This window comes from Pterocles gutturalis, unplaced genomic scaffold (assembly GCF_000699245.1).
Source record: "Pterocles gutturalis isolate BGI_N339 unplaced genomic scaffold, ASM69924v1 scaffold13975, whole genome shotgun sequence".
Classification (NCBI taxonomy): Eukaryota; Metazoa; Chordata; class Aves; order Pterocliformes; family Pteroclidae; genus Pterocles; species Pterocles gutturalis.
Window position 1 is genome coordinate 59,620 of NW_010146135.1, and position 26,700 is coordinate 86,319.

General features: G+C 36.9%; 1 protein-coding gene across 1 annotated transcript in view; it reads right to left on the bottom strand.

The window, feature by feature from the left end:
• The window catches only part of PLXDC2 (plexin domain containing 2), a gene marked incomplete at its 5' end in the record, with an annotated part of 136,757 nt that overhangs the window by 45,707 nt on the left and 64,350 nt on the right, over positions 1-26,700 (bottom strand). Inside the window, 5 exons of the mRNA XM_010085628.1 lie at positions 1,968-2,049; positions 2,987-3,082; positions 12,558-12,657; positions 20,654-20,772; positions 23,665-23,787. Coding sequence (XP_010083930.1) covers positions 1,968-2,049; positions 2,987-3,082; positions 12,558-12,657; positions 20,654-20,772; positions 23,665-23,787 — 520 coding nt within the window. The remainder of the gene's footprint in view (positions 1-1,967; positions 2,050-2,986; positions 3,083-12,557; positions 12,658-20,653; positions 20,773-23,664; positions 23,788-26,700) is intronic.

Genomic DNA, 26,700 nt, shown 5'->3' on the forward strand with positions numbered 1-26,700 from the left:
ATCTGAACTACTTTATCATTCTATGCACAATTGCCCATTTGCTTAAACCTGTCTGAATATCACTCCTCTTCATAGATGCAAATTGGATGGTATGCCTTATTTAAACTACTGAAATTCCTGTCTAGAAGCATAATTTTATTTTGATTTTCTTGATCCACCTTTTTTAAGGAATCAGCTCCAGTTCCTGCTTTTCTTGCTAGTCAATGTCCAAACACAGCCCACATGAAATGACAGTCTCACTGCAGTCTGTAATTGGCTAATTAACAGCAATAAAACTGTGCAGTCTATCTGCTGCAGCTTGTCAAAGGCACAACTGTGCTGCAGCGTGAAGCCAGCTGTTTCCGGGAAAGACTGCAGTGCTGCCTCACAGTAGGTTCATCTTTGATTGCAGTGTGATCTTCATAGGGAAAATGAAAAACAAGATTTTTTTTCATGCAGACTTTAGATGAATAGAAGTATGTGTGCTGAGACTGTATATTTTTCAGCAGTAAATTACACCTTGCCAGTTATGAAGAGGTAGACAAATTCACCTAAATACACGGAAGGAAACACAGTGCAACTACACACCCCGTGTTGCTTCCTGCTAATGAAGAAGGATAAAGCTCTTTTAGTTCTCCACAGTGAATTTGTGCCTCAGCATGTGAAACAGATTTTCCAGCAATTCCAGAACTCAAGAGACTCAGTTGTTCAGAAACTACAGAAAAACAAAAAGAATCTCAAGTTTTATTTGTTCTTCATAAGATGTCTGAACTTTACCATCTCTTCAAGTCTTACCTGCTAGAATTGAGTTTATCCAAAGAGACATGAGAACTCTGGCCACAACACAACAGACCTTGCTCAAATCAAAGCCAACAGATGCTACAACATTTACGAATGGAAGTAGAATCAAGCAAAGCTTGAAAGGAAGAAATTGGCTAAAGCAAGCAAGATCTCTTTATGCTTGCTTCGAACAGTTTTTTTCAACTATCCTTACTCTATGTTTTCTGTGAAATGATTTTATTTAGTTCTAATTCCACTTAAGAGTTTTTGGCAGACAAACTGGCAACAGAGTGACTCCTCAAATTACTTCCTAGGGGAGTAGAAGCTTAAGAAAACATAATAAAAGTGACCTGAAGTTCCTAATTCTGTACCACATTCATCAGCTATTTATCATAACAAATCATTACACTGTTTCAGACTGCTCACAGGCTTTTTTCCTTTCATTATGCACCCATTTTATACATAACATTTCTGAACCTAATCTCTAGGGTTGAAAAACACAACAATAATAAATGTCCATTATGATACTGCATTTTGTGTCAGAGAATTGGTGTTAAATTCTTGCTATGAAGGTCAATGAAGGTCAGCAACTGAAGAAAGTTTTGGAAAAGCTGCAGCTGCAGGGTTTGCATTTTGCTGTCCGTGCTCCACCTGCTCCACAGAGTCTAACTCACACCTGCTACTGACCTGACTGCCCTTGTCAATATGGCAGTGAGATGCTAAGGAGACCAAATGTACCTACTAAGTATAATGTGATATTAAAAGAGAAAAGACTCTGAGTCTCTGGATGTGTTGGTCTCCCTGCTGTTAAGAGAACAAGCATGTCTTTACAGTTACCTTACCACCTCAAACCTCCATGTGGTGAAGTTATTTTTTATGAAGCCAGGGACACAGTGAGAAAATATGAATTCTATCATGATTTCTACTTCTTGTTCTCCTTCAAAAGGATTTTAAAGGAAAGGAAATAGGAACAAGGGCTTAACTTCAAAAACAACTGTTTTGACCATTCTTGCCTAATTTCGTTGCTGAAGTGAAATGGGACAATCTTGTTGCTAGTGATTGCAATTGAGGTGTGTGTTCCTGTGAATACATGTATATGAGACTAAATATAATAACCCTTGTGCTGAATAACCTATGGGCAATGTTTTTGGACATCCTTTGAGAACAGCGGCATACCCATGCAAAGAAGAAAAATCCTTTTTTTTTACCTTTGGAGTTTACTGCACCAGCTGCAGTTGAAACCAATCTGGGCAGTGACACAGGGACCACAGCTGGTAAACTGGAGACAAGCTGGGAAGTAGATAAAGAAACACAAATTATTACATTACTCTCATAAATAATTCCCATTAAAAGCAAAGAACAAGGATACATCTGAATACATATTTAGGGACTCAACATCTTCACACATGTCCAAAATAAGACACTAAAGCCAGCCTATTACAAGGCATTGCACGACCGTATGCACAGAAGCACATTTTTTCCTGTAGGATTCCATTTGTATTCCATTTGTAAATATATTCCCACTTTCACATCTGCTCATTCAGCTTCGTTGCTGAATTTTTATCTTTTTGCTTAATATCAAGTATTTCCTTAAATCTCTTTCCTCCCTGGCTCTAGTGTTCCTTGCTGTTGCTAACATTCAGACATAAGCAGATAATACGACTTGCAGGAAAGCGTGTAAGAATAATAATTGGGTTAGAAAAAAGAAAAACAGTTGGTTTTTTTTTTTTGTTTGTTTTTTTGTTTTTTTTTTTCACAGTAGCACAGCTGTCAGTTTAAACCCGGATATTTCCAAACAATACAGTTTTACCTTGGACAAAAGAGGCAGATGAAATGCTAAATGTGTTTGGGGATATTCCTTTGCAATGTGATGCATGATACACAGAAGAATTCGTGTTTGCCTTGCAAGCCTGAAAACTGTTCCTTTTTTTCTCAAGGAAACAAATTTAAAGGCAATATAATAATTCTTCTCAAAAAACCATTTGGCACAGATTTCATTCTAAACCTACCGGGAGCTATATACCTATAAACTAACTTGAGACACATGAGGATGAACTGGATAATACATTACCCATCTGTGGATAAATCTGAAACAGGATAAATGAATCTGTCCATGATTCCAAGTCCACAGATAAACCAAAATATTTAAAACTCTGTATATGTTAGTAGGAATGGAAAGGGGAGTCCTTTCCAGATCTGGCTCCTGCCCATGATCCGTTTTACTTACTTGGAAGAGGTATCATTTCAACAGCTGAGAGATTGGTAATCTTTGACATCTGTAGCTCAACCCTGTGGTACTCATAAATTGTTCTTCTACGGACATCTATCAGGAAAGAAAAATAAAAATATTTTCACACTTTACCATTTTGCAGTCTGTAGATTGTGAAAAAATAGTGGATGTAATGATTGCTCACTCTTCCTTACATGCACACATGACACCGATTTTCCTCAAGAATAAATTTTTTAACTTTAGACACCATGAAGGAACATGTACAAGGTACAGACAGAGAATTTTTCAGTGGAGAAACCATTAGAGCTGACAGAATAGGTACCTATTCCTGGTAAAGGATCATGAAAACACTGAGTGTGCTCTCAAGCATCTTAGTCATTCATTTAGGTAAAAATGCTAGAGAGTATACTGTCAGATATTTTAGGGTATATTTCAGATGCTTGCTTTCCTCAGACGTTTCTCAGCTTACAAACTTGAGAGAAATGCTATATATGCTTACTTTGTCAGTTGTTGTCAAGATGTGCAAACAAAACTGATTTCATTGCTTAATCAAATTTGTTAGCTTCAAGCTAGCTCACGTCTAAATGCACTAGAACATTTTTTCATATTATAACATTAAAGAAGACGAGTCTTCCTAAACAGCCAGTGTTACGCACAATCTCTACACAAGCTGACTGCACCTAAGTTTCTCAAAGCAGAAATTCAATATAGTCAATGCACTGGTCTTATGGGCTTTGAACACATGGACGATTGTAAGACCCAAGCACAAGGTAAGTGTGAAAAAATAACATAATTGTTAGTTTCCAGATCAATATCCTATCACGTATTCTGAATATTCCAGATTTTTAGTGCATTGCTGCAGTGCAGACTGGTGAGCTTGTACATTTACAAATTAAAAGTACACCCTATACCTTCAACCTGACACAATAATGATGATTTCCTGGTATGCTGGATTCGAGCTTATGTCCTTTTTGAAGGCCTGCTAAACTAATTGAAATAAATGCTAAATATAATCACTGACCTTATGGAATCATGCCAGAGACGAATAGTTACAGACAAAGGATTAACAGGTTACTCCGGTCAATGGCTGATTTGAGTCTACATGCAACAGAAGAAACAGAATTGCAGACAGCCACAAACTCAATCTTAGGCAGTCTTCTGTGTTGCCAGTCCCACATGGACTAGGGCACACCTTGTTGCTCGCTATAAAGGCTGTGTTTCTGCAGCTTGAAGTGGGCTCACGTGGCCTCCCCAGCTGTTAAGCAATCACATGGCACCAAATCTGAGGTGCTTTTAGCAATCTCTTGCTAGGATGGATGTTGAAGGCATTTTTCAGAGAGAAAATGGAACATCAACTAAAATAAATCAAACAATAAATACAAATTTTTAAGGGAAAAGAGAAAGTGCACTTAAGGTATCCTGTGGCTAAGGTGCCTCTTGGCTCAAGTGGACAAGGCTTTCTAAGAAATGAGGGATAGCCAATTTCTAAAAGCACAAGTGTGGGAATCCCCCTTACAACAAACAGAAAATAACCATCAAGTTATAGGTGTCAGTTGTAATAAACAGGGGAATCTCTGAGGAGGGATGGGGAGGCAGAAGCAGAGTGATGCTGGGTGGGATAACTCTCTCCTGCATCAACCAGGATCGCTGCAGATGAAGGAGCTCCTCTGTCTTTTCTCACTGCATAAGCTCCCCAGGCATAGGTAGGCAGTGTCTGGCTTTCAGACAATAATATTTCTATTTATCTCCAAATGAGCACCTTTGCCAAGCAGTTCCTCTTGCCATTTATTTGAAGCTGACTTTGCTATGGCTTCACCCCTCCTGATAGCAGATTTCTCTTTCGCTCTGAAATGCACCTATAATTGTGCTGGTTTTATGTTTTACCTACAACGTCATTCTGACCAGTTAAAAGACAGACACGAGGATGTGCCAAACATTTACCCCAATGCCTTAGCCGTGTCCTTCAAATTCACTGGACAGAAAGGGTTTTCAGGACAAAGCTAATCTTGTTCTAGGGTGGGGAAAATCTCTTGCCAGCAGTGAGAGGTTTACGCTTCCAGGATCGTGAGTTCCATAAAAGCACCTGCCAAATCAGAGTGATCAGGAAATGTGTTTGAAACTAAATCCTGCCAATGCTGAAGGCTGTAATTTTTTTCCACAGAAATATTTATCCTTCTGTCCAAAAAAATAAGCAAATGAATACACAAATTACAATGGTGGGTGCCAGCACTTCAACTGAACTCCATTTCATCCCATAAGCAGTGGTACAGACTGGTATGCTATAATGCTGTTCACTCTGAACCTTTCCTAACAGACTCCTCACAGGGCTCACAAGAAATAAGAAGCTTCTGGCTTTCCAAAAATCCAGTAGAGAATCAATGATTCCAGTCACAGGCATTTTTATCTCACCCAGTGCATGACATTCTAAAAAAACACTGATTTTAAGAGAATTAAATTTGTATAAAAAAATAAATTCTAATCACACATATTTCAGCATAACTGTTGATCCCATTATATCCCACTGCCTGCAAGACTCAGGACTGATCTTTTCTTCTTCAGGAAGAAGACTGTGCCAACCCCAGGTGGTGGGTTTGCATATGAGGTATCTATCTACTGTAAGAAACCTAAGCACAGAAAGGTATTTGCATAGTCACATTCTAATAGCTTTGTATATACTTGCAGGCAGGTGGTTGGAAAGAAGAGCATTCAAATTTATCTGCCTGGCCAGGCTGTGAAAAAATGCAGGTGTAGATTCCTTTGAAAGTCTGCCTTGAAACACGCCACGCTTAGCTCCTCAAAATGCACTTTTCCCTCCATATTTAGAATTCTGAGCCTGTATCACCTTAACAAAACAGGCTAGAAAAGCTAAACTCGACAGGATAAACAGAAAAATGAATACTCTCCCCTGACAATTTCCTTCTCAATCTCAACCCAAACACATACTCCTGCTCCGACCCAAGACACACACTGCCTTTCACTCAGGTGGAACGTTCTTCTTTGCCTCATGCTGTCTATTTAGCTCTTTCACAAACAAGTGCAAGTGCAGAATCACGAAGAGCTTACGAGGCCACGTACTTCAGCATGCACCTTAACTTGACAAGAACTAGTGAAATAATTTGATGTAGTCACAGACAAAAAATTAAGCATCATGTGCAGGCATTTTGCCAAAAGGAAGCATTACATCAGATCTAACAGACAAGGGAGGAAAGGAAAAGGACTTTTTGCATGCATATATATTTTTGAAGTACCATTCCTTGTTCTGAACTTCAGAAAATACATATATATTATTCTTGTAGTCATGAAAATATTTTACTTTTCTGGAGGTCTGAGTATCTCAAACACCCTTTTAAACTAAATGATACATTGATTTTATTTTTTTTTCAATAACAGAGTATTTTTTTTTTACATTTGTTTTAATTTACAGCATGGTGCAAATTGTTCTTTGGTTTGTTTCTGTGGCATGTACATGTGCTATCTTTAAATACAAGGCCAAAGGCACAGTCCTTTCTGAAAGGACTGAAATAGTCCTTTCAAGGGTTTAAGCAATGGACCAGCAATTTACAAATGTGCATGCCTTTGGTGTGCCAAAATATTTCTATGTAGTTTCATCACAGTAGTTTTAAACTAAGATATACAAACATTCTATGAAACAGAACTTCCAGAGCTAACTAAATGTACTAAATAGGGAGAGTGCTCTGGAGATGGAGCAGTGTCAGAAGAGCACCCACAACTCCCTAACATACCTGAAGGGTCAGTAGCTAGCAATAAACCATTCTAAATATGTATCCAACAGATGCACAATCTCTGGTACTTTTCCACCATATAGTCACTTTTCCTCATACTGCATTCCTCAGCTGAAAACTGCAACCCAGTAAAACGTGAAAATACTGGATAAGTCAGTGTGATTTTTTTAAATTATATGTTCACACAAATAAAAATCTTTGTCAGTGAAAGATTTCTAGGGAATTGAGATCGGCCATATACCCAGCAAAAACTGCTTAACGAGGCCATATGTATTCATACAGCTGCACTTTCATTTTTAAGTCTAGCTGACAGAGAAAACACAAATGGTAAGAGGGTGCATTTGATTAGGCATAAGTCAATTTGAAGCAAACAATTTATGAAACATATCCAGCTTACACTGCAAGCAATTTGTGAAAAATATAAGGGATACAGAAGGGTGGGGCAAAGCCACTGTTCTATACAGCCACTGCTTTGCTTGATAGGGACTTCATTTAGTACCACTGGTTGAATAAACTCTTTATGCAAATATATATTTTGCCAGCTTGGTATGTCTGATTGCCATCACCACAAAAGGTAAGGGAATCAGAACGTCAAAGAAATCTTTGTTCTTTGTTTTTAACAGCTTAATATTGCTAAATTTATCAATACTAACTAATTAATTCCCGAGGCACTGACACTGGGATCAAACATGCCTGAAATTAAACCACCATCACAATTGCTCTTGGTCATTGACTATTACACGCATTTGAATCTAGATCAAAATTCAGATTCCCTAATTGTATTAATTTTATCATTCTCCTAAAAGTTACTAAAAAATCCTTTAAGACCTGGAAGCTGTACCTCAAAGACATATAATCTGTGAATAAGCAAACCAGTGCAGTAGGCTCTGAAAACATCTGCTTTACGAACAACGTAGAAAAACTGTTCTGCACCAATGCACTGTGTCTACCACACATCATTTACTTTGGAACTCTCCATGTCCTTTCAGATTTACCCCAATTCCTGATGCTGGCTGAGCTGCTCTTAGTACAAGATCTAGGTGTTAAAACCATGCTTTATCCCCTTAAGCCACCATGCACCCAACTGCCTAATTCTGAGATCGGTCGATGGTCAGTTAAGGCTTTGGCTAAAAAGAGAACATTTTAAACTTTGATCACCTAGTACTGGTCCCCGAAATGCTGTTATGCCACCAAAGATTGGCAGCATGCCCACACCTTCCCTCACTGCTCCTGAATCAGACACTTAGTGCCAAGGAACCCAGCTGCCCGGCTAAACCCTTTCGGGCCAGCAGACAAACATGCAGGGCTGGAGGAGTTGCACTCTGTGGAATTAGTTACACTAGTGGAAAGCAAGAATAAATACTGCAGATTTTGAGCAATAACTTTGGTCTCCATTTTGCACAGAGGTAAATGACAACATCACCAGCAAGAAAGCAGCAAATTAGACTTTGTGATTTCCCAGATGGTGCTGCACCTTTATATAATAAATATCACACCATAAACTGTTAGTCTTCTTTTACCCTTCAGGAAGGTAATGCTAAGGTTCTTTCAGCGGCCTCACTGCTGTAAACAAACTGGAGAGAAATCTTCAGCAAACAGTTATAACATGCAGACTTGTCACTTAATTATATGCTTGAGTTACACTACATATTGAGTGGTACTAATTGCACTGAAACCGGAATATTACTAATAAATAGCTCAGCTACAATTTCATTTGTGTACACAGGGCTGTTGAGTAATTTCAGTGCCATTAAATGTTGGGTTGTTAAGGTATGGATTTCCTAAAAGAGCTGTACCTAATACAGTAGAGGCCAAGATCATAGAAAAGTATGTCTCATCATGGAGAAAAACCTAGCCATTATCTATAAGTGCAAGACTAGTAACTCACTGCATAGACCCCTTGAATCTCTCTTATTTTACTAGTGTATTTCATGCTCTCATGGAAAACAAAGCACAATCTGGGAAAGCTCACTGGTGGGTTTTTTCATTACTAAAATAGTGGGTTGTAGGAAATGTTTTTTTTCATTTCTTCTTCATGCAATATAAAAGCTAATAGAAAGGAAAAAGGGAAGAGAGCACTGAAACAAAGGAGAGAAATGTAGGAGCCCCGAAGGAGAGACATAGGGGAAGAAAGATGGCCATGAAATTGGAGCAAGATCTTGGGAGTCTGAAGAAAGGAGAGCAAAGGATACCTCAGGCAACTGAAAGAAGGATCAAGAACAGAATGCCAGGATGGCTGAGAAAAAACCCAAGAAATAAGAGGGAACAGGGAAGAGAAGGTGGTTCTAATGGGACAGGGACAAGTTTCCGGATGCAGTGAAGATGCCGAAGAAAAGGGAGGAGAGAAGACTTGCTGAAGGAACCAGCTTTGTCTTCACCAATCATGTGTTGTCTAACTGGAAGGCATCCATTAAACATTCTTAGTGTCTTTGCTACAAAAGGAAAAATAGTTAATGAACAAGTGTTCAGCCTATCTGAAGAAGAAGAAATCAGTAGGGTCCCTCTAACTTATCAGACAAATCAGAAGCAAAGGTCCAGAGCCTGGTTCACTTTACTTGAATTACCTGGAAGATGCAGAAAATTTTCTTTTAAATTAATCAATGGACTTAATTTGCCATTTTGCTGCCATGTAAATCTCAGAATTTAGGTTAGAATTTTCTTGTTAACCTTGGTGTCAAGCAAAAATTCGTATCCCTTCACAAATTGCCATTCATTCCAAAGCACCTCTAGAGTATATAGACGCATATGTACCTATACATATAGAAAATATATAAAAATAAAATAGTGGCCAATCTGCATCAATATAATAATAGCACATATAGGCTCTAAAATAAAGACATTGTCTACATATAAGCAGTAGTATCAGATTAAAAAAAAAATCAAGCAGAGAAAATAGGCAGAAAGCTATCTATCAAAATCTCCCATCTCTGTGCTCTAACTCAAAGATAAGGTGAAAGAATGTAGGTACCTGTATTCTTTTACGGACAAATAAAAAGGGTATTACTGCAAAGCCTTTATATGTAGGAGCATCTTAAAAAAATAGGTATGAAATGCTCAAGGCCCTAAATTTCAAAAAGTTCAGAAAATCCTTTCTTTTTGCTCTTGGCTCTTCAAGAAGATCGTTTTCACCACTCATTAAAATGAACTTCTGGAATCAAATGACTGATCAAAAAGCATGCTGTTCTCTCCTCAGAATGAAATAGGTTTGTCTAGCTTTAGAACTCACCTTTCAAAAGCATTAAAAAAAGATATTACTAATGTTTTGGACAGTATGTCTGAAAAAAATCTGATAAATAGTTATAAATCTTTGAAATTTACTTAAATAAACCTAGGATTATTCTGCTGAACTTTTAGAACAGTGCAGAGTGCACTGAAGACATTAAGCATTTTTGAAAATTGAGAGGATATCTTTGTTCAAACAGGCTTCTGTTGCACTTAATGTCTCTCTCCTTTTCAAATGCAAGATGTATACACAATTAGCCAACAAAACTCAAACAGGAGGCAGTAGAGTTGGGTTTTTTTGCCTTATTTGGGTATTTTTTTTTTATAATTAACCATGAAGACAAAGGGAAACTGAGTTCTCTTGGTGGAAAATTCTTTGCTAAAGTGTTAAGCAAGAACTAATAGCTAAACTACATTTGCTTTCTTTTGGGACAAATAAACAGCAATTTATATTCTTCCACTGCCTTAAGAAGCTAACAAATAAAGTAAAATAACAATTCTATCATATCACTTTTTCAGTAATTGACTTGAGCCATGGTTGACTGAACACCTCTGAAAAACAAGAATGCAAGAACATGCATATTTTAAGAGCATCTGACACTGGCTCCCTATGGGCCAACACTATTTACCAGTTCTGTCAGGGTGCTATTATGTTGCCTGTACATACTAATATAAACCTGTTTCACTGAAAGCACAATTTGGCTTAAGGAAAATCTGCTGCAAACTGATGGTTTGCATGACTAATACTAGCTCTAGTGTAGGCTGCAAACTAGCAAAAAACCCTATGAATTACCACCATCCACAGAACCAGTCATAAAGAGAAATGCAGTGCATTACACGCAGTGGTACAGAAATGATGTTATGAAACCAGTTGCTTCAGTGGCATGTTTTAGACTCTTTACCCATATTCTAATTTTCTTATCTGACATTCCTTAATGTAACTTAATGAACAGAGTAAGTTTAAGATTAAATACTACACAAATTTTCTGGTAACAACAGTCACTTCACTTAGCAGAAAGTTTCATGTGACAAAAAGGTTTACAGGAATACTAAAAGTAGAGGACTGGTACGTAACTGTGTATTCATCAAAACCAACATTGTGTGGGGGTAGTAAAACAAGGTGCATGTCTGAAATATTTCTACAGAAAGAAACACCCAAACTAAAACAAAGACTCACATATATTATATATTTGACATACAAAATAGGTAAATCTAAAATAAGTCCTTTAGTGTTGTTTGATGGTGGAAGCCTGATGCCAAAAGATCTGCATACTGCTTGCATCTCTTACATTGAATTTCTGTGTGACTATTCTCATAAACCATTTGCGCAAGTCAATCAACCTAATTTCTACCTGAATCCATTTTAGAAGCTTTCACAAGCTGAAGACTCATAGAAATATTCAGATCACTCACTCACAAACATTACTCTAATTCCTGAAATTGGTTGCCTAGAATAATTTGTTCCTAAGCACTCAAAAGCAAACCATATGACCACAGGCACATCACAACTATCTATCATACTTCAGAAACAAATTTCTTATTAGACATGATCTCTTAAGTGAAATCTGAGCATGCCAATCTCCTTCACACTACTCTGAGTTTACAACAAGCAATACCTGGTACTGAAACTTTCCATCTTCCCCATGACAGGACATGGAAGGTGTAGTATTTATGCTCCCTCACATCAAAGACTGTTTAAAATGTGATAAGGGGATCGGGTAAGCTGAAAGGCAATGGTACCTGCAACTTCAGTGTCAGCCCCATCTGCAGACTGCCCTAAAGATGGGCTGGATCAGGTCAGTCCTTACAAACTTTGCTGGCACCTGCACCTCTGTCAGGGTTCACTTTAGGAGAATATGCCCCGCTGCAGTCCTAGGAGGCTGCTTCAAGTGCAGTTCCTTCCATCTACACCCTGCTATTAGGGGATCATCAAAAGTTGAATTTAGTAAATTTGCTCCAAAAGTGTAAATAAAACCAGCACACTTGGAAAGCGAGCATACTCTCTAACAGCTAAACAAGCTCAAAGGGTTCAGAACACAGTACATTAAACCAAAGCATAAAGGAAATCACACTTGATTTCCTACTCTTCTTTTTTCAGTCAATCCATATAAGGTATAATTAATTCCAGAGAAAATTAAATGTCACCTGCATTACTGTTGCAACTACATAAGCCCAAGATGTTATTTAATAACTGTCTTCTCTTCTTTTCTCTCACTAAAACCTTTACGTGAATTTGAAGTTCAGAATTTACGTTATCAAGAATTTCCAGCTAGGATATTTTTTTGAACAGGTTGCTTCTTCCCTACTGTGGAAAAGGAGACATCCAAATAGAGTATCTTATGGAATACCAAAGTGTGCTGGTTGACAGTTTAATTTTACATTATTTGGCTGGCCATTTAGTTTTATTTATTTAATTTATCAGCTCAAAAGAAACAATGACAGAGAAAGCCACATTGGGAATTTTCAAGCAAATAAAATTACACTTGAATTAACAAGCTGAAATTAGCTAAGTGATTTTTTGTGCAGCTAATCATCCTTGATGAAATAAGCTTATACTCATTTCTCAGCCTCCAAACCATTAGCACCACTACAATACTACATACTGGGAATTTGCTGGATCCTGTGCACGACCACAAATGCATCTGAGAGTCCCACTTTCACTGGATGGTTAGTCGAACTTATCTGTGTCACAGCAACAGGAATCTGGAAGACAAAATAGGAAAATATGCATGAAATATTGAACTAAAGAAACACAAACTAAAAATAACAGCACTGCCAGAATGAACATTTAGGCAGTGAAAATTAAAAGCCCAAAATAATACATTATACAATATAGCATAATATGACTAGGGATTTATTGACTATTGAAATTACTGTTTTGAATTTTTATTTAATTCCAGTTTGATTTGCTTCTTATATAACAATATTTACATCAACACTTTGAGGCGGAACAATTCTTAATGATGACACAGAAAAGGGCATTAATATTCAGGAATTTACTTCCCCTAGTTGAAGAAAAAGTGGGATGATGTGCTAGTATTAGACAAGGAGAAGAAGGCAATACCTCTTGTCTACTATTGAGCATATAAACTGTGAAAGTTCAGCTTGGGATGAACATTTTAAAACCTTATGGGTCAGTTAACTTGCAGTGAAAACTCTTTGAAGAGCTATCTGAAGAGAGCTCTGGCCCAATGATATTAATGTTTAATATGCCTTGGAATAGCAGGGAAGTTATCAAAGTCATGGAAAATGCAAGATGCTCACTTGCCAATATGTAAAAGAAGAAATAAAAATACTTAGATAGCTACAGACGAGTCCAACTTTACATAACATAGATATTGATGCTGGGCAATGTGGTCGTATGAAAATAGGTGTCAAGTTTGATTTCATTCTTTGGGGAAGATCACAGCTTTGGCTGACATATATACAGATGCAATAGCTTTAGAATTTTGTAAGGTGTTTGACTTAGTGACATGCAGCATTTATACAATATTAATATAGTTTAGTAGACTGATCACAAACAGCAGCCATCACTAAAGCAGCAGCTCAGACTGACAGTGTGTCTTTGCAGTATATCTTGCTTCTCCAAACATCAGACCCAGTATTCAAAAGTTTTGTCAAAGATTGAGGAGGAAACATAAATTTACCTCCTAGCAGTTCCGCCTATGACACTGGCAGAGTAAAAATAATGAAATGTCTGGATCAATTAGCAAAGTCAGACCTTTCAAAAACTGCAAAGTTATAACTCAGAGAACAAAGACTACAAGGTAGAGGTTTGGGGACCATGTTCTAGAAAGCAGCCATTCTGGAAGAAATCTCGGGATTGTAGTGAATTAACAACTCAGAAGCGATATTGCAGCAAGAAAACTTAATTGTGATATTTGGTTACACAAACAGTGGAATATAGCCTAGGAGTGGGGTGGCCATTTTACTCCCATGTGTACATTATAACATTACTGAAAAGTTACATGAACCTTGGGTGGGTCTATTTCTTAATAAGATGATGAAAACTTAAGAGAAGGAAGATTAAGAGAGTCATAAAAATAATTTGACAACTTCTGCAGTTCTCATATGCCACTAACAGAAGAGTTAAAGAGCTCTATCTGTTTGGCTTCTCAAAGGGAAAATGGAAAGCCGGCTGGATTACCCTAAACAAGTACTGCCAGGAGGAGAAATTACTCAGGGGCTAGAGAGTGTTTTCATCTAGCACAGGAAGTTATAACCATAAGCTGGAAGCTGCAGATAAATATCTTCATAGTAGTATAAGGCACATACTTCCATGATTGAACATTATTAATCACTGGGATAAATTACCATGGGAAATTATGTTTCTCTACCCAGTGCTGCTTTAAAATCACAACTGGATATCTTATTTTTCAAAGTTGGCCTTCAGTTAAGCAGAAATTACTAGGCTGAAGACAGACGAAACTAGATCAAGTGCAAGAAACTGAGAAACAAGGTGCTAGCTCAGCTAACCTAATAGTCTGCTCTGGCTTTACCTGCATAAAATTACCAAAATGATACCGTTATGTATTTTTCACACAGAAGAAAAATACCAAAGTAAAAAGCTGGTTAAAGATCTAGTGAATGAGGATTTAGTATTCTCTACATGTCATTTAATGGTATGACTTCTGGTATTTGAACTGAACATCAGTAGTTGTTCTTCTTGTTCACAAAATATCACGCAGCTGTGCTTTTCCCTGATTACACTGCTATCTGTCTAGTAAAAGTTAAATTTGAGAATACTAACAAAAAAAGTAAGTTTGGGTAAATTAAACAGTGTCATAAATTTCCATTTCTTTTACTTGATCTATTGACTGGTTTGGCTGATTTATTTAGGGCTTTTTGTATTTATGATCTGCTTTGGTATAACAAAAGGAATGACACTAAACCAACATGAAAAACAGAAGTGGCTTGGAAATACTGCTAGCAATACATCAATTTAAGTGTGGTTTATATCAGCTTAGCTCTGATGCAGTTATTGGAGAATATGACATAAGAAGGGTGAAAGCCACGTTTTCAAAGTCTTCAAAATAAAAGACTCACGGAGTTCAGAAATAAGCCTATAAACTTTCTCCAGCATGAAAATATAAAGAAAACAAGGGAATTATTCATAGTCTCAGAATACTGTAGTGAAAAGCTTACACTAATTATGAAGGAAACTGTCTTAAAATTTTTTGAGGACAATAGTCTGGAGAAGCTATTGAGAATCAAGTTAAAAAAGCACTGATGAGGGCACAATGGCGATTTATCTTCCAAGACAGAGAGGAAACCAGTAGATGAAAAAAGGAATCAGAGTTTTATGGACATAAAATGCACGTTGGAATTGTCATTTTGAGTAGGTGTGTGACCAACAACATGTACTGGCAAAACTGGCAGCTCAAAGCATAGCCTGCTCTTCAAACTGAGGTACAGCCTGTGTCAATTAGTCACACAGACATGAATGCAGTTGAAGTAGAATGGAATCCATGGCCCAGGAAACCTGTCTTATTTTCTTGAAAAACTATAGCATTATTAAACCTGTATTTACAAATCACATGTTTATTCTGAAAGTGTGGGAAGAGAAATGATTTTTGCCATTTTACAGGTCAAATCTTTTGAATGAAATGCTGAGATAAAATGGGCTTTTTACCATATAATGGCCTATTAGGAAATATGTCCGTTTGACAGAAGACTTGTAGTACATGATAAAATAATTTACGAAATTTACAGTGAAACATAAGTAGCAAGCAGATATCTAATGTTATGACTTCCTCACCTGAATGGCAAGGTATGTCACGACAGGCTGACATGTTAAACAGTTGAACAGTAAGCCAGGAATATGCAAGTGGTTGCTAATGAATCACAGAATCACAGAATGTTAAGAGATTGGAAGGGACCTCGAAAGATCATCTAGTCCAATCCCCCTGCCGGAGCAGGAACACATAGATCAGATCACACAGGAAGTGGGTGGCAGGGGTTTTACAGCATTACATTCAGAGGATGGATTTAAACTAGAATAATTCAAAAATGTATGTTAGCTCTACCATAGACAATCCGAACTCTTGTGTTGTACAAGTCACCAGTTTATGAGTAAGCTTCCCAAACACACACGAGCACTGAGGCTATTGACATCTATATCTTGGATCGCATACTTCGACAATAGGGAGAAAGACATTTAGAACTTATGCTGAATTCTATTCATCATTGGGACCAGTAATCTAGACAGTATTTTCCATCAGAGCTCTCAAATTTTACTCAACTTTCTCTGAGGACATGTCAGAATCTTACCATTCAAAAAAGAATAAAATAATGGCTTCTGACCTTATTCTGAAGGAGATGGTAAGCAGGGTGCAATTACTGCCCCACTTCAAAACTGAGTCAAAGATAAGAGCCAGAGTATGCTGCAAAATAATAATTAGGAAGACAATAGTACTTATACAGAGGTTTCATTGCCAGTTCCCTAAACAGTTACTAATTACTTTACAGGCCAAACTGCATGAAACTTAATCAGGAATTTTAAGTTGCATAAACTGATCACCTGATAAAATCAAAGATCCCACTTACATGTTACTTTTGATGATAATAACAGAAGCAAAGAAATGCCAGGCATGTATAATGCAGACAGAATATCCATGAAGATATGTGGTTTCTTGGGGTTTTGGTGGGGTTTTTTCTTTTTTTTTTTTTGTTTTTTTTTGTTTTTTTTGTTTTCAGGAAACAATCACAAGGTTTGGATTCTTGTCACTGAAGACAGACTATTTTCTGTCACACATAGCAGGAACATCAATTTTATCTAAGTGCTAGCACTTATCAGTTCCATCAGTTCTGCCTCCTTTCACAGTAGAAAGAAATTCTACTACAAGTCTCTTTTAGAATTATTTTCCAACTTCACATATTGGGCAATTTGAACAAGCATTTCAACTTTAATAACGGTTTCTGGATGACTACATAAATACAGAGTCATTACTATTTAAATGAACAAAGAAAGCCTTCAAGCCAATGAAATTAAGAAAAATATCCTAAACAATTAACAAAGCCTTTGGTACCTTTGCCTAATTTGTCCTATATTAATCATGGTCAGAAAAAGTTACACTAAGGAGCTAAAAGCACTAATGGGAAAAGAATATCTAGAACAGTAATTTTGTTCAAAATGAAGTAAAGCTCTTGAGAATTGAACTTCTGTGAAATTCAGAACATAAGAAATGAGCATTCACTACTAATACATAAAAAGGTATGCCCTTGCAGAAAATTTTCTTTATTACTATGTTCTGTTGGCTAGTTTGCACTGTGAAGTATTCAATGTGTAGTAGAGGTGCACCAGTAAAATTTTCCTGCTAGCTAATGTTTCCTGACATATTGACCATTTGCCAGAACACTAACAGCTGGTGTAAGCAAAGTCATATTTAAAATGGAAGGTGTATCCACTGTAAACAAACTAAATTGGTAAATAAATAAATATTTGACCTTCTTATATTTCAAATTATGTCTACATTTTAAAAACTTGGCTGTACAGCTCCTTCTCCTATCTATTAACTCTTCTGAAAGGTATTCTGATGTCTCCAGATTTCACTCTCCTGGTGGCTCAGCTCCTTTCTCATTTTTTATTTCTTCAGAATCTATTCTTGATTTTGGATAACCGTTGTGCGTTTCAGACTGCTTCCTATTGGGCAAACGCAGAAGTTTGGGTCGAACAGCTCATTTGATACTCAGCAAATCCCAGACAAGATCCTTTCTTGGTGCCAATACCATGTTTATGAGGTAGCAAACCTGATGTGGGAGCAGGAAGGATACGAAAAAGGGAATCTCAAATGATTTGACTAAATAGGAAATAAAAGGTAAATTTACCTGATTTGCTTTAGACATAAAAGTCCCTATTTGTAACTCCTTTTAATGTATAATCAAAGTTATTTTAAAAGTAGATTCTTCCAAGATAAACTCCTGGTGTCACTAATACAGAGCCCCCATGGGATGCTTTATGAATTTACTCGCAGCCTGTTTGCTGCATTTCTTGCATGGTCTTGCAGCTTGGAGACTTTCAATGAAAATGCAATGAAGACCTCACAGATTTGCCATACATCACTGTAATTTTTGATGAACTGTGATGCTAAAATAAAATTAAACCAAAAAAGATGGTAGAAATCTTCTCATGCAACTTTTGCTCATGCAAGTAATCTTACTGGAGTTAATGGGGCTCCTAGCAACATGACTCACCAGCAAGAGAAATGGCTCCAGAAGGAAGGACTTCCTCAGAAAGCAATGGATTCAGCACTGGAAAGGAAATCAGTTCCTAGCCAGACTTATAAGCACTAGAGTCAAGTTTAAATTTACAAGTGTCTCAGTTTTTCTTTTCAGACAACTCGCGTCTGATCAGTGATTGGAAATTTTATTCAATTTTCATCATTTAGGTGAAAAGCTGAGGTAATTTTAATGGAGTAAGACAGGTTGCAAATAGAGAGTGTAGTCTTCTGGAAAGCTCAGCCTCCAAATCCGTTCCCCAAGAAATTCCCAGCAGAATACACTAGTTGTAACATTCTAAGATTTTACAAAAATATTTTGTCAAAAGATTTATGGACCACTAGCATGTTACTATTTCCATTAAAAAGTCTCTTTCCTTAACTATGTGCAATAGTTCTAAAGTGGTGTTTGGTAATTCCATTCATGACAAGAATAACTCATGACAGGGGATTTCAGAGATTCAGCATTGGAAAAAATGCAAATTATCCCATTGACAAATTCCAATTCCTTCTGTCCCAGGATTAAGGAAAAGAATGTTAATAAGCCTTCCCCGCAAAAGCACTGTGGTTCTGGAGGAAGCTTTCACTGCTGTAGTGAGAGCAAACAGCCTAAGCCATTGTAGCACAGAACTAGTTTATCCAGAGGTAAAGAGACATAATTGCATGCAATTCTAGGGAATCACATGTGATTAATGAGGTGGCCTAATTTCTCCTCTCTTCCTAAATTATTAAAGTTATCCACTGCCTGGCACTCTGCATCATCGTTTACGTTTATATGCAAAATTAATGCAAGATACTAACAATTTATAGCAATAGCTTTTATCACCCATACTAGATTCATTTTGCACAGGGCTGGACAGTAACAGACAAGGCAGAGCATTTCTTAACCAAGAATAGTAGTGTCCTCAAGCCATCATCATTTTAATGTCAGAATGCATATACAGTTCTTGCCAAATTTATCTTAAAGTTACAAACTGAAGCAGTGTCCCTCCCTACTTCTCTGGGTCTGGAAGACAAGAACGTTTCAGTGGTCTTTAAAAAGATTTGTATTTCTTTAAAAAGCTTTCAACAACAGGAGATAAATAAAGCTTTGGTGCACACTCCTTTGATCAAGCACCAGCTCCACTGTGCTAAGCAGAGCAAAGCTTACATGAAGCTGGAGTCAAAATGCAAATAAACTGCATTTTCATGGATTAAGACTACTAGCCTGTACAATAACATTCAGAAAGAGAGCCAAAGCAGACCCTGCATCAGCATGTCTCTTATAAGATAAAGAAAGACAGGTATATGAGCATACCAGAAATTTCGTGTGTCTACAAAACTAATCCAGTAAGAGTATCCTGCAGCAATCCTGTTTGCAAGATGCATCATCTCAGGTGATGATGTGAATGCTGCTAGTAGAATAATTCAGATCCTCACCAGCTTTCTGATGAAGGGGAGAGGAGTACTATTATTTCTACTTCATTCATGTGCATGGCTTCAACACGGGCAAGAAAAATGACCCTGAAGGCTCACAAGTGGTCTGCAGCAGAGAGAGGAGAACCCACATTTCTCCAAGTTTGGACAGTCAGACATATCACTGATTACAGGGTGGTGGTTTTTTTTTTTTAATATAAGAAGGGTAACAGAGAGATGTACATATTGAAGAGAATATAACACTTCTTGACAAACCGAGATTAAAATCACCAAAAAAAGAAAGACATTTTTCTTTGCCCCTAGAGATTTGAGACTATCTACCTTCTGATTCTCATTTGCATGAAATTCAATTTGAGGTATAACCTCTACGCTATAGACTCCAGGAGACTACCAACAATAGCAAGAAGAAACAAATAATCTAAAGTAATGACTGAAATTCTGAAATACTCGGAGAATGCAGAGGAGCCCAACTGAGACAATAACATATTGGTGCTATGAAGGCAAACCGGATGGCCTTGATCTAACCAATGTTATCACCAAATAGATGGAAAACCTCTCCGAGATAGAGATAAAAACCTGTTACTTCTTATTTGAAATATACGTACTTTGAAATACATTAGTTGCCAAGAAATGATAGCTACAGGAAAAAGATGACCTTTTAAGAGTAACCATTGATTCTAGAGTATTTTCAAACAGGCTCAAATTAGGTGAAGTAATTGAGCAAATTAGACCCTACCTTTAAAAACCTAAGAGGAATTTACTAAACACTCAAGAATTTACTAAACACTCAACACACAACCACCCCAAAAAAAGCCAGCTGAAATCCAGGAGTAGCACATCTGAGCCATGTTGATGGTTTTCAAGTTCATCACATGAACATAATTTTTATAATAAAATGTCATTTTCAGCAAAATAGTGATTTTACAAGCAATATAATGGAATGATCTTGTATAGTTGAACTTTCAAATACCTCCGCCCCCACTCCCTACCCCCCCCAATACAGGGAAATTTCTGTCAGGTATAAAGTAATTAGTCTACTTAAATGGCAATTTTCAGACTCAACTTACTTCTTTGTAGCCGAAAATGATACGCCCATCATTGAGAAGGGTGGCCTGAAAAGTGAAACTGCCCAGGTTGTAATTATCCTGCAGATGTACATGGTCCCACTGGACAACTAGTGCTGTGCCTGTGAACCCCAGAGTGGGGGTAGAGAGGCAAAGGGAAGGAAAAAATGTGAGAAAAATATTAACTGACTGTAGGAAAAGTACTACAGTTACTTGAAACAAGAACAGTGATTTGTCTCTTCTTTAGCAGCTTTCAGCCCAGCATCTTGAAATGCCAAAGATATTACAAATACAAGTTGCAACTGAAATCCTCTTAAAGGTAGACACCACAGTGCCACAAATAACTACCTCAACTACTTGCACAAAAGTGTGCTAAAGCAAGAGTGGCCAAGTAACTTACTTGTTTGGAATTGCACAAGGAGTCAACAATCACTAAACGTAGGATCCAGCACTCAGAGTTCAGGTGTGGTGCCTCAATCACTGCTCTGCAGAGGCTTTTTTTACCCTATATGTATACATACCCTGATGGCTTTGAAATGTGAAATGCTAATAGCACTGCCTATTTAGTAAAAGTTATTATTTGAGGAATTCAGATTCTTCCATTAACTATGCATTAATAGAAATAGAGTTAATTTTTTTCTGCATGGCGCAAGCCCTTGATGAGGTTCTGCAAGTTGAAAAATATTAGGTGTTGGCAATAAATAAATGTAGTTTAAATTAAAACGACTAAGAATTCATAGATGGGGTAAATATTGAGTCTGGTGTGGAGAGATTTAGTTGCAAGAGGCTTGTTAATATTCATGGGAGTTCTCTGGCTGAATATCCACTTATAGCACTAAAAATGTACCCCAAGCAACTTGCATACCCTGTGAGCATGTTTTACAGATGTTGAGGGTTATAGACACATTCAAGCAGCTTGGCTGAAAGACACTTATCACCAAAACTGTGTTTACTGAAAATGAGTTTTTTGTCTCAACATACTTCTCTCTTTGGCACTAATGGGAGTTACGTGCTTTTATTCACAACACTTTAATTTCACTTCTTCCAGGAGCGTTCAATATGGGTCAGTGTGCATCCAGCTCAATGCAATTCTGATATATCCTTGAAACATTTTTTGTCACAGATCTTGTGTGCTGTAACTTTCATTAACACGTCTTGGCAGGGAATGTCACAAAACTATACGCATGCAAATTTTTGGTGCACACTGCACTAAGTCCACCACATTATTGTCCCATGTGTCTTTCCTAAGTATAGTACACGCCCATTAATTGTGCACACAGTGCATTTTTCTTCTGTGACCACAACTCACTAACTGCTTTCTGAATATTTGACTGTATTAAATTCCATTTTAAATGAATTTAAGGGGACTTTTAAAACTATTGAAGCAAAACCAGTCAGATCTTCTTACAGTCAATCTTTGAGTACCTCAGATCTATGTGCATCTCAGAATCCCAAGCGAAAGTGGAAGTCAGCTGCCTCCAAAAGTCTTCTCAATCCCAGGGCCCTTATGTAGATTTGTGTGTACTGAAGTTCCTTGCAGTTAGCTCCATGAGTGAGACTTTGATGGATCACCACACTCTGTGCTTGCCCAATACAGATGCCACTCTAAAGCAGCACACTTACTCACAGGGATAAAACACGGATGAATAAGAAATAAGGAGCTGAAGATACAATTTGCTCAGTTCCTTTTTATTTAGGCAAGATAGCAAATTCTTTGTCTGAAAGTACATGGGGTCCAAAAGATCATCATGCCTTACACACGAAGAGGGATTCGAAATCTCAAAGAAATATTCAACCTTGTTGTGAAAGCAATGTAAACAGTCTGATACACCACGTATGAAGACCGTAAGTCAGGAATACAATAAGAATTAGCAATGTCTTCCCCAGAATCCTCGGATTCTTTCAGTACAGATGATAAATCTCAGGCCAAAATATCAAACAACTCATGAAATTAAAATAATATTTTTTTCTGTTTGAAAATTCTCCATGTCAGGAGTAGGATTTTCTCATATATTTTATTGGATTTTTAACAAATAAATGCTGCAAGTAATGACTAGATTGAAAGGAAAGGTTATGACTAGGTGCAAAAGTTACAGGACATATTTTGTTCCACGATCTAAAGAATAAAATTTAACACACCTGATTTGAAATGTGATGTATTTTTTTGTACATGTTCATAATTTGTGCTTAAATTCATTATGAATAAACATACATAGAATGGCACAGGCTCATCCAGGAAGATTTAAAAAAATCACAGATCTCATTAAGTCATCATGCTAAGCTCTCTAAGTTTTAAATTCAGAATAGACAGTCACTGCCATTGTATTTGATCACTAAAGGCCTGAGGTAAGGTACCAGATGCCTTTTAATCACGTATGTTACTTTCTCAAAATATTGACTATAACTGACTTCATGAGAAAAATATACACACATTCAAGGCCTTTGAAATATCTCACAGAGCTTCAAGTATAACAGTGCAGCCCTTCAACCTCTCGTACAAGGGACTGTTGAGAACTCGTGGTGTAGATGAGCGTATTGGATTCCAATCCTGGGACTCCATGCACACTTAGTCATTGACAGGTTTCTTAACATTATACCTGCCCTGCTTCTATGTGTTCTTGCTATTGCATTCCCCAAATGCTATTTTAATTTTAGCTAGTGGTGGACAGTATTTAGTACATATATTTTGAAGTAACAGGAACTTGCACTTTTATACAAGATAGATTTTTCATTTTAAAACTGATAAAATACATTGCTTGTTTGAGTTTATGTACTTTAACATCGAGAAGACAACTGTCCAATTGGGAAAAAGCATCCATGACTCTTTAATCATGTTCTAAATTAAGAACTGTTTATGGATGTCTAGCCAGATGCTTTATACAGTCTGTGAGCTAAAAAAATACCAACAAAAATTTTTTAAAAATCTTCAATTTTTCCTTCAAAACTAGTTATTTAGGAAAATATGAAGAGGCAAGGGACACAGATACATTCATTTATGAAGGACTACTACATACCATTATCAAAGTATCTGACTGTTGAATTTCTTGACACACTGGGGTCAAAATTTGCCATTAAGGGTGCAATATATTGTGTAGCTGTTAGCATTCGATGCACAACTTCTCCAGTATATATGAAACCTACAATAAAAAAACATTGAGACCATTTCAGTAACTTCTGAAAAGATTTAATAGAATGGCAGGTTGAACTAGGCATTGCCTGAGCATTAAAGGGTCATCTGAGATAAATTAATCCCACCATCAATTTTGTGGAGAATTAAGTAGCAGCTAAAATTTCAGGAAAATGTCTGTGACGTCTGCCAGAAGAACAAGTTCCAAGATGAACAATGGAACAATTGGTTCAAGAAACAAGCATTCATACAGAAATAAAAACAGAGCAAAGTTAAGGAAGAATAACTCCAGTTATGGCAAAAAATAGATATGTGCCACTATCAAAATGAGCCATTTACCACCACATTTTGCTTCTGGAAATTGTTACCTCTTCAAAAGTTAGTCTAATCCTTTTTCATATTGCTAGAGACTTAGAGTAAGAAATTATTTCAGACAAGAAGAGGTGACAACCTTTGAAAAAAAAAGAAGTAAGATAAAGAGTGGAACAGATAGGAATTTTTCATTATTATAAGCCAAGCATCATTTCTGCTACATTCTCTGCAGTGTGAAGTCTCCCTAATTTATCCTATTCATCCCTGAATCCACAGTACTCCTCATATCAATAGTGGGCTTCTTCCATCAGAAGTGATCACCAAAAACCTCTCACTGGTTTGGAACTGAAGTTCTTCCTTCAAGGAAGAACAGCCATCTATGGTAAATACAGAAATACTGCAGTTTTCTTCAAAGCAAAACTTCGTGTATTTTAATGGCAGGAACTCCCTGCCTTTCTAAACAATAAATGGTCTACAAATAAAACTGTATTTTTTAGGTTTGCCAACTCTACTTCAACTGACTAATGGGACTAACTTATTTAGATGCCCCAACCTAAAGCCTGACTTAAAAACTCCCACACCCCACCACTTTTCTTAAGTTTTATTTTAGCCTTTGCCTTGCTGGTCAAAAGTGACAAACTTTAAGTTGACTGGAGCTACAAGTAGATCTTCAAAACTAAGGTTTGCATATTACCTCTCCCCTTAAAGATGATGCCTTATGTTGACGTGTTTGCTTTTTCTCCTTCTATTGATTTAATGAAGTATATACCAATAGCAAAGACCCCAATAACAACAAGAATATTAGAATTGGCTGAAGATTTTCTAACATAAAAAATTCTACTTGAAAGACATCTCACAGAAATTGAGTTATTTACTGGCAAATGATAGTGTCCACTGCAACAGTATTTATCCTGGTTTGTGTTTTCTTTTCCTTCTTCAGTCATATTGAGAGTCTTTCTCCCTCAACAACCCCTTTTACTGTCAGGTCCAATCTTCTCACACTTAGTATCATGGCAATACAATACATGATGAAGAAGCATTTAAATCTATCCCTAAAACATGATTGTGAAATGCCAGAACTAAATGCAAACCTGAACAACTGGAATTACCCGCAAGGCAGAAATATCATTTTCCAGCCAACTCCAGTTAGTATATGAAATTAAAAAACTATTAGTGTTCACTCTCACTTTCTTAACAATAGTATCTCCATCCTAACCAGTGTGAGATGAGATGGGTTTGTTAGAAGGCTTGTTTGGCATGATATGGGATATCTCTGAGAGCATGAAAAAAATAGCAAGTTTCTGGAGTGCTTTAGGCATCCTTCTGCTCCTGTCTTCTCCTGAAACATGTTGGTAAATCCTTGCTAATTTTTCACGGAACTAGTTCTAGAAGTCATAAGATGCTACAAACAAGCAACTAAAAAGGTGGTTCTTAGGAATTATTCTCCTGCATGGCTGATAGCAGTTAAGATCAAGTATCATGAAGTCAACTCAAGTGGAGGTGAGCAAGGAGACCTAAAAAAAGCCAGCTGTGGAGAAAATACAATGAGATTCAGTTGGAAACATTTGGAATTGACAAAGGGGTGAGCTAGGAACCCAACTGCCTTTGCTTCATTTAAAACACTCTTATGTATTCAAACGATATAGTATTTTAATATCTGGACACCTCCTAACTACTAAATTAATTCTTAGGACTAAACTACAATTGTCTTTTTTTTTCTTTTTTTTTCTTTTTTTTTTTTTTTTGTGAAGGGGGAGTGGGTAGATATTCTTTCAGTTAAATATCTAAATACCACTTTTATCTTTTGCTAATTGCTAGGGAGAGAGAAACACCAATTAAATGAAAAATCTGTCCACACATATTTATAAGTCATGTATAAACCTGAACTTTCAGAATATGCAATCATGGCTGTAATTTTACTCTATTATTCATCATTTTAGGATAGCCAACAGTTCTGCCAAAGTACGGTCCCTGAAATGCATTTTCATTATTTCCTATTTATTGCTGTCTGCTTCTAAAATATCATTCCCTTGAGAAGCATTCCCTCATGCTTATTTAGAAATTTTAAACACATATATTTTCATAGAATATTTGTACCACTTATCCCTATGGCCATGTGCACACATATTTTAACACAATCTTGTGTAGGTCTTGAAACCATTCCTCAAAATATTTTGAAGACAATATAAACAAAACCTTTGAATCCATAATCATATATTACAATTAGCCTTAATACTTCAGTACTTATTCATCCCTTGCACAATGGTCCTATCTTCACACACATTTTCCCTCTCATGCTTTCATTCCATTTACAGTATAAATGTCACCATTATAACTAATAATGAGGCTGATACAATAGGAAAAGAAAGGACTTAATTGTGCTAGAACACATAACTAAGTAAATCAGCCCAGGTAATTAGTAACCACAGAGCGTATTTCCAAGTGTTTGCCGGATGCAGATTTACTTTAGACAAAAATGGAAAGCAGGAGGTGGATGATAGCTGAGAAGCAGGCAGCCCTTGCATGAAGATCATTCTAATGAGAACTCCAGTCATGCATTGGAACAACTTGAAAAGAAACACAAAGTCATTTCAAATCATCCCAGAGATTC